The sequence below is a fragment of the Mus pahari genome, chromosome 9 (assembly GCF_900095145.1).
Source record: "Mus pahari chromosome 9, PAHARI_EIJ_v1.1, whole genome shotgun sequence".
Classification (NCBI taxonomy): domain Eukaryota; kingdom Metazoa; phylum Chordata; class Mammalia; order Rodentia; family Muridae; genus Mus; species Mus pahari.
This window is the reverse complement of record NC_034598.1, coordinates 92,390,891-92,399,829: the sequence shown is the minus strand read 5'-3', so window position 1 is coordinate 92,399,829 and position 8,939 is coordinate 92,390,891. Positions and strand designations below refer to the sequence as shown.

The following is an 8,939-nucleotide window of genomic DNA, read 5'->3' as shown; positions in this document are numbered from 1 at the left end:
CAGTCAAGCTCCTCTGAGACACTCAAATACTAGTGTGGCCCAGCTCCTGTTATCCTGGGATCCTGTTGTCCTAAAATCCTGGGCATGTTACAGTGCGTGGAAATGGTGTCTCCTTTAAGGACCGTGGAGTTGTCTGGTCTGTTTGAAACCAAGGTAAACCTGAACCGATTAAAAGGAACCTGAGCCTCTAGGCAGGAAAGGCTCTGGTGTCCTTGTTCCTGCTGTCACAGGCCCATCACTATTGGATTGGAGCAGCTGTTGTGTTCCACTCACCAGTGATCCTAAGACTGCTTGGGCAGTCTGCTAGGGACTGTGGGGGTGTACACCGAATCCACGCCCTAGGTGACCCAGTGCTAAAGCAGACCAGAAGGGGCTTGTGCCCCTGGTCAGGCCGGTTCTCTGCTGTACTAGTGCTGTTTCAGGTCCTGTACGCAATTGGATTGGAGCAGATGTTGTGTTCCACTCACCAGTGATCCTAAGATCATGTGGGCAGTCCTCTAGGGTCCGTGGGGGGTGTCCGCCCACTCCGCGCCCTAGGTGATCCGGTCAGGACTTTGAATATTTCTTTAGGTTCTTCGCAGCCATTTAAGATTCCTCTATTGTGAATTCTTGGCTTAGTTCTATACACACACCCCCTTTTTAATTGGGTTATTTGTTTTTTTGGTGGTTACCTTCTTTAGTTCTTTATGTATTTTGGATATTAGCCTCTATAGAATGTGGAGTTAGCACTAATGGGGAGGGAGGGAGGGAGGGATCTAGGAGGGAAAGTAATCAAGGGAACCTGATCTGGTACTGAGTGAGAGAAAAGGACTGACACCCTGAGGGACAGCAGAAAGAACGGAAACAGGAAACTTCAGGAAATAGGAGGTTGGGGGGACCCTCCAGAATGCACCAGAGACCTGGGAGGTGAGAGACTCTCAGGACTCAAAAGATGGCACCTTAGACAAAATGCCCGACAGCAGGGAGAGGGAACTTATAGAGCCCACCTCCAGCAAGAAGACAGGACATCAAGTGAAGTTGCAATCCCAGTCACAACTGCCCCATAATTGTTCCTGTCTGAAAGAATTACAGGGATGAAAATGAAGGGGAGACTGATGAAAAGGTCCAGCTACAGGCCCAAAGTGGGATCCACTTCTGTTTTCAGTTTATATTCCCTAATCTCCTTTAGTTGTCTTATTAATCTAGCTAGAACATCACGTGCTGTATTGAAGAGATATGAAAAAAGTAGACAGCCTTCCTTTGTCTCTGATTTTCGTGGAATTGTTTTACGTTTCTCTCCATTAAATTGTATGTTGGATATGGGCTTGCTGTATATTGTGTTTATTGTGTCCATTAAATTGTATGTTGGATATGGGCTTGCTGTATATATGGGCTTACTGTGTTTAGGTGTGGACTTGATCTCTAAAGGTTTTTAATATGAACAACTATTGAATTTTGTCAAAGGCTTTTTCAGTATCTAATGTGCTGACCAATTTGTTTATGTGATTGATTACATTGTTGGATTTTTGTATATTGAACCACCCTGCTTCTCTGGGATGGAGCCTACTTGATCTTGATGGATGATGTCTTTGTTGTGTTCTTGGATTCGACTTGTGAGTATTTTGATGAGTAATTTTACATCAGTGTTCATATGGGAAATTTGTATGAAACTATCTTCTCTTGTTCATCTTGGTATGTTTTAGTTATCAGGGTGAATGCAGCCCCATGTAATGAATAGGCAATATTTTTTCTGTTTCTACTTTGTGGAATAGTATGAGGAGTATTAGCATTAGCTCATTGGAATTCTAGTGGAATTCTGCACCAAAACTGTCTGACCCAGGCCTTTTCATGGTTGGCAGATTTTAATGACTGCTTCTATTTCCTTAAGCGGGGACATAGGACTATTAAGATAGTTTACTTGATCTTGATTTAACCTTAGTAAGTAGTATCTGTCTAGAAAAATAATTTATTTCATTTAGATTTTCCAATTTTGTGGAGTACAGGCTTGTGAAGTAAGACCCAATGATTCCTTGAATTTCCTCACTGTTCATTCTTACTTCTGCATTTTCATCTCTGATGTTCTTCACGTGGGTACTGTCTCTCTGTCTTTCAGGTAGTTTGGCTAAGTGTTTTTCTATCCTGTTGACATTCTCAAAGAACCAGTTTTTGGTTTTCTTGATTCTTTATATTTTCTTCTCTTTGTTTCTAATTGTTTTAATTACATCCTTGAGTTTTGTGATTTCCTTCTGGTTACTCCTCTTAGATGTGTTCTATAGCTTTCAGGTATACATTTAAATCAATATTTTCCAATGTATTTATGAAGGTAATTATTGCTATGAACTTTATCATTGATACCACTGTATGCCATAAATTTGGATACACTGTGTCCCCATTTTTATTAAATTCCAGAAAGTCTTTCATTTCTTTATTTCTTTCCTCACTCAGTAAACATTGAGTAAAGAGTTGTTCAGTTTCCATGAGTTTGTGGGCTGTCATTGTTGAAGTTCAACTTTAATTCACAGTGATCTGATAATACGAAGGGGTGTCATTTTAATTTTTTGTATTTGTTGAGGGTTCATTTGTGATCAGTTATATAGTCAGTTTGGGAGAAGATTCAGTGAGGTACTGAGATTGTTTTTTTTTTTTTTTCCACTTGTGTGAAATGTTCTGTAGATGTGTGTTAGGTCATCATGATTTATATTTGCTAGATTTTTGTATTTCTTTGTATAGTTTCTATTTCGATGATATGTCTGTTGATGAGAGTAGGGTGTTAAAATTACCCAGTATTAAAGTACAGTGTCCAATATGTGATTTAAGCTTCAGTTATGTTTCTTTTAGGAATTTGAATGTCCTGTCCCATCTCTTTTGATGAATTTTCAATGAAAATCTAGAGTATTGGATTTTCAGATGGTACTCAAGCCTGGTTTTTGGTTCCTTTTACTTGGAAAACATTTTTCTAGCTCTCTATTCTGTGATAATATCCATACTTATTGCTGAGATGTTTCTTTTTTATTATTTTCTTCATTTACATTTCAAATGCTATACCATCCCCTGCCCTGCTCCCAACCCACCCACTCCCACTTCCTGGCCCTGGCATTCCCCTGTACTGGGGCATATGATCTTCACAATACCAAGGGCCTCTCCTCCCACTAATGGCCTACTAGGCCATCCTCTGCTACATATGCAACTAGAGACACAGCTCTGGGGGATACTGATCAGTTCATATCATTGGTCCTCCTATAGGGTTGCAGAACCCTTTAGCTCCTTGGGTACTTTCTCTAGCTCCTTCATCAGGGGCCCTGTGTTCCATCCAATAGATGACTGTGAGCATCCACTTCTGTATTTGCCAGGCACTGGCATAGACTCACAAGAGAGAGCTATGTCAGTGTCCTGTCAGCAAAATCTTTCTGGCATATGCAATAGTGTCTAGGTTTGGTGGTTGTATATGGAATGGATCCCCAGTGGGGCAGTCTCTGAATGGTCCTTCCTTCCATCTTAGCTCCAAACTTTGTCTCTGTAACTCTTTCCATGGGCATTTTGTTCCCCATTCTAAGAAGGAATGAAGTATCCACACTTTGGTCTTCCTCCTTCTTGAGTTTCATGTGTTTTGCAAATTATATCTTGGATATTCTAAGTTTCTGGGCTAATATCCCCTTATCAGTGCGTGCATACCATGTGTGTTCTTTTGTGATTGGGTTACCTCACTCAGGATGATATCCTCCAGATACATCCTTTTGCCTAAGAATGTCATGAACTGTTTTTAATTGCTGAGTAATACTCCATTGTGTAAATATACCACATTTTCTGTATCCATTCCTCTATTGAGAGACATCTGGGTTCTTTCCAGCTTCTGGCTATTATAAATAAGGCTGCTATGAACATAGTGGAGCATGTGTCCTTATTACAAGTTGGAACATCTTCTGGGTATATGCCCAGGAGAGGAATTGCTGGATCTTCCAGTAGTACTATGTTCAATTTTCTGAGGAACCACCAGACTGATTTCCAGAGTTGTTGTACNAGCTTGCAATCCCACCAACAATGGAGGGGTGTCCCTCTTTCTCCACATCCTTGCCAGCATCTGCTGTCTCCTGAATTTTTGATCTTAGACATTCAGACTGGTGTGAGGTGGAGTCTCAGGGTTGTTTTGAACCACTAAGGCCTGAATCACTGTGAAACCTGCTGTCTGAAAGTACCAGAATCCTTCCTGAAAGCAGAATACACTTCCAGAACACCAGAGGCCAACAGTAATGAAGCATAAGGTGACAGATGCTCTGGTGACCTGTAACACCATCAGGAGCCCTGAGGCTCACCTCCTCCTATATCCAAATGTCACCTTTATCAGTGCAGGTCACGCCAGGGCAGCTCTCACTACTCCAAATTCCTGCAGACAGGAAAGGTAAGGAGGCCTCCTCCCTGTTACCTTTGTCTTCTCAGGAGGCTTGAGCACTTAAGTCCCTGCAGATTTCTTAACCTGCCTGAACTCTGCTAGTCCAATGTTCTACTACTATCCAACTGTGAGGCAAGAGAAGACCACAGATGTTTGCAACTCTGATCCAGTCTAACTGAGCTTCCAGTGCTCAAACACAGAGAGTGGACAGAGCCTGGAGGAAGGAGAGATCCTGGGTTTGTGGCTTCAAATGTGGCCCTTTCCTGTGAGCTTTGATGGGTTTCTGTTTTCTTAGAGCAGTCGTCCTCAGGAGAGACATTCTTCAGCCTGGTTTCCCCTTCCTCACAAGGACACAGTGTATATTTATCTCAGTAATGGATAGATATGGGTACTTTTACCTTAACACTAAATACCCTGTCCTTCCATATATCGACAATTTAGAAGCATTGGGTTATCATTCTAGCAAGAGTACCTAACTGATACCTGGATGCAATTGGATAAAGATGTACAAGGAACATCCCTCACAACAGCTGCAGCAAGTGTGGTAGGACTAGTCATATGCAACCACATTTCCAACCTCACTTGCTTTAGGATGTGATGCAATCAAAGCCTCTGCTCTAGGTGCAGAGACATGAGACTGATTGGGAATTTCCTATGACATGAAATAGATATTTACCCATGATGCCCCCTGAGAACAGAACTGAGGACATCAGCTATGCATGGTATGAGCTGCAAGACTGAGCTCTACTTTGTGCCCTCTCCTCTCATAGCTTTTTGGAATCCCGGTGTCTTAGCATCAAAAGCTAGGTTATCTAAAGTGAGCATCTTACCTGCATGTAAAAGATGTGGTCCATGGTGAATTTCAGTTCTGTCTCTAAGGGAAGACTAAGCGAAGACTATGAAAACCATCTGAATATTGTCTTCTGGATTTGTGGTGAAGATCATGCAAGAAACTCCCATGGAAGAATCAGGGACAGATAATACCACTTCACATAGACAGTCTAGAAGCTGGGGTCACATCTCAGAGCCAATCTTCATCCTTCCTCCTTGTGGGTAAGAATGAAGTCAGGCCTGTAAGGGAAGAATGGCTTCCATGATGCAAGAGGAGGCCCGAGGCAGGCACAGTTCAGTAAGTGAGGAACAGGCTGCATCACAAGAGCTGGAGACCAGCTCTCTCAGACATCCCACACTTAGAACACAATCCCTAGATAGTGCAGTGGCAGTGGTCAGGGGACACCCACTGACTGATCTGTAGAGGCCCTCCTCTAGGCTCTTTAGTCTTAAGACTGAGAAGCAAGGATGAGGAAGAATCAGGGAGATGTTGCTGTCATTTGGTGACAGGGCTGTCACTAGCAAGACTCCAGCATAAAATGAAGGTCTGAAGAGGGAGAAGGGGCTGCACCATATAGCTTCCAGGTACATCTGGGCCTCACATCACTTTTGCATGCCACCTCCCACTGTCACAGTCCTCCTCTCATTACTGTCTCCTCAGTGACAGTAGCCCCTGTAAGGCCAGGTCTGCTATACGGAGACAGAGAAATCATCCATGACTGTCTCCTCAGTGACAGTAGCCCCTGCAAGGCCAGTTCTCCTATACAGAAACAGAGAAATCATCCCATGAGCTTGAAAGGCATTCTTGTCAGAGGATAGTCTACTGGGACCTGGGCTTCTGCAGCAGCTGGTGACAACACTGCAGGTTGAAGAGAAAGGGACCATGCCATCCACACTCTTCATGTCCAGCTGCACTCATACAGGCATTAGATTTCTCAGTAGCCTCCCTTGGCCTTGGGCTCCACATCAAGACACCGTGTCTTCAGTATCTACTGTGGCACTCCTCACGTGTCTTCTGGCCCTAACGGAGACACATTTCATTCTCTAGACCCCAGACTCCATCCAAGGTCCTGCACATCTCCCACACTGAACTCCCCCCGAGCTTGATTCTGGACAGCATTTGTGGAGAGGCCTCAAAAATCTCTGTCCACTCTGAGTTTGAACCTTAGAAGCCTTAAGGTAGCATTGTATAACAGTAATCATGATAACATCTTTTTTAAAACTCTGGCCACAAAACTTGCCATTATAATCAAGTTCATTCAGAGAAGAATCATAATTGAAGGAGCCACTGCAAATGGTCTCGTGTGATATTGAAAATAAGCACCTACCTAGTCAAACGCTAGAGATGCTCTTAGGCAGTTCTTAAGAGACACTGGACCAGGCATGGTCCTTTATACCTGTAATTTCACTGTTTGGGGAGTTGAAGCAGGAAGACCCTCCAACTAAGAAGTTGGAGGTCAGCATGGGCTACACATTTTTGTAGAGACCTACTATACTGGGTGGTTTTGTGTGTCAACTTAACACAAACTGGAGTTATCACACAGAAAGGAGTTTCAGTTGAGGAAATGCCTCCATGAGATCCAGCTGTAAGGAATTTTCTCAATTAGTGATCAAGGTGGGGAGGGTTTCTATGGGTGGTACCATCTCTGGGCTGGTAGTCTTGGGTTCTATAAGAAAGCAAGCTGAGCAAGCCAGGGGAAGCAAGCCAGTAAAGAACATCCCTCCATGGCCTCTGCATCAGCTCCTGCTTCCTGACCTGCTTGAGTTCCAGTCCTGACTTCCTTTGGTGATGAACAGCAATGTGGAATTGTAAGCTGAATAAACCCTTTCCTCCCCAACTTGCTTCTTGGTCATGATGTTTGTGCAAGAAAAGAAACCCTGACTATGACACCTACAGATCCTGTGAACTGGAGGCCAGCCTGATCTACATAGCAAACTCTAGGTGAGCCAAGAATGTATAGTGAGACTATCTTTAAAAAAATATTAAGATTTATTATGTATACAGCATTCTGCCTGTGGGCCAGAAGAGGGTACGACTCATTATAGATGGTTATGAGCCACCAAGTGGTTGCTGGGAATTGAACTCAGGACTTCTGGAAAAGCAGACAGTGCTCTTAACCTCTGAGCCATTAAGCCCCCTAAATTAGGTGTTTTAAGAAGCAGTTTTACTTAATAAATTTTAAAATACATATTTAAAACATTATTCACAGAATTCTTGGCACAGCTGTATTTTGAAGTTTCTACTGCTGTGAAACATGAGGTTCATGGTGTCTCTCTTTCAGTCCCAAAAGCTCCGTTTTGAGTTCTCCAGGCTTTGGTGGAATTTCAGGTATTGTCTACAAAAAACAACAACAACAACAACAAAAGCCAAAAATCAGATACCACCACATTCTGAGACAATAGTTCAATGTGATCTCAAAAGCTTTAGAAAGAACAAAAGCCTAGTGCATGCTACTCAGTAACAGGCCATTTTTATGAGAACTTCTGGTTGATCTAAATTTCTTGTTGTCTAAATATATCATCCTGGCAAGTCTCAAGTCCTACAGGATGCACAGGGATAAATCCAATTGACTCACAATTGTAATTTCAAATGAGAATTCAACATTTGAAAATCCATTCCCACAATATTTGCCCACTCTCCACCATGCACCAGGCCTAGGAAATAACTATTGGTAGTTAATGTACTCAAAAGACTGGAAGTGACCATCATGTAACTTGCATAAAGTCATGAGCAACACACACACACAATTCTACCTTTCAGAAAGGCAAAGGGAAATGGGTACAGAATGTATATGACTGAGTTTGATTCCCAGCACCACAAAGGAACAAAAACAATGGTTTTCAGTACAGTAGAATTGGAACTGTGAGTCTATCACAATAAAACTGTAGAATCTTTTTACTGCTTCAAAAGAAACTTCTATTCCATTTCCAAGTGGTCCCCACAAGCCAATATATATGGTCCATATATATTTGCCCATCATATATCATGTGGTCTTTTGTTGCTCAATACTTTCATGTAGTGTTTGCCAAGTTCACTCATGTAGGATCACTGAATGCTAATCCCTTATAGGTATTCAGGTATCTGGATTGGTCCCACCTATGAACATGTACAGAATCAAACAAGTAAGTATGACAAATGTCTTAGTGTTTGTTGGGGAGAAACCTAAACTGGGAATTGCTGGAACATACATGCTGTTTGAGGAACTAGCAGACTAGTTACATATCAAAGCAGCTGTGTGACATTCTATTCCCAAGGGTAGTGTATGAAGGTTCCAATTACTTCCTGTCCTTGACAACTGCTGTTTTTTTATGGCCATCAGAGTAGTGGTTCTGACTGCAGATTTCATTTCTCTGGTTGTTAGACAATGAGCACCTCTACAAAGGCCTTTGGCTCAAAGAGGGTCACTTCAGAACACGGAGGAGAAGGAGGAGGAGGAGGAGGAAGAGGAAGAGGAGGAAGAAGAGGAGGAGGAAGAGGAGGAGGAGGAGGAGGAAGCAGTCTTGTTTCAGGCTAATAGGATCACAAGGGCAGAGGACCAAACCAAAGACTGTCTTTAGTTCAAGGAAAGTCGTCAGTACATCGGACACTGTTCAGCAGGTTAGAGAGCTTGGTTGGTGGGCAGTGGAAGGGACAAAGATTCAGTGGCTTTTGCTTTGGAAGCAGGAAGATGCTGGTGAGTTTTGAGAACGACATGGCCTGACGCCAGGATAAAAAAGACAGCTAAGGAAGCTATGATGAGAC

General features: G+C 42.7%; 1 protein-coding gene across 2 annotated transcripts in view; it reads right to left on the bottom strand.

Moving 5' to 3' along the window:
* Positions 1 to 7,345: 7,345 nt before the first annotated feature.
* C9H12orf73 (chromosome 9 C12orf73 homolog) overlaps positions 7,346 to 8,939 on the bottom strand; it is a 3,864-nt gene continuing 2,270 nt past the window's right edge. For both annotated transcript variants that reach the window (XM_021205585.2, XM_029542420.1), the window contains exon 3: positions 7,346 to 7,533. In XM_021205585.2, the coding sequence (XP_021061244.1) occupies positions 7,438 to 7,533 (96 nt within the window). In that variant the 3' untranslated portion in view covers positions 7,346 to 7,437. The remainder of the gene's footprint in view (positions 7,534 to 8,939) is intronic.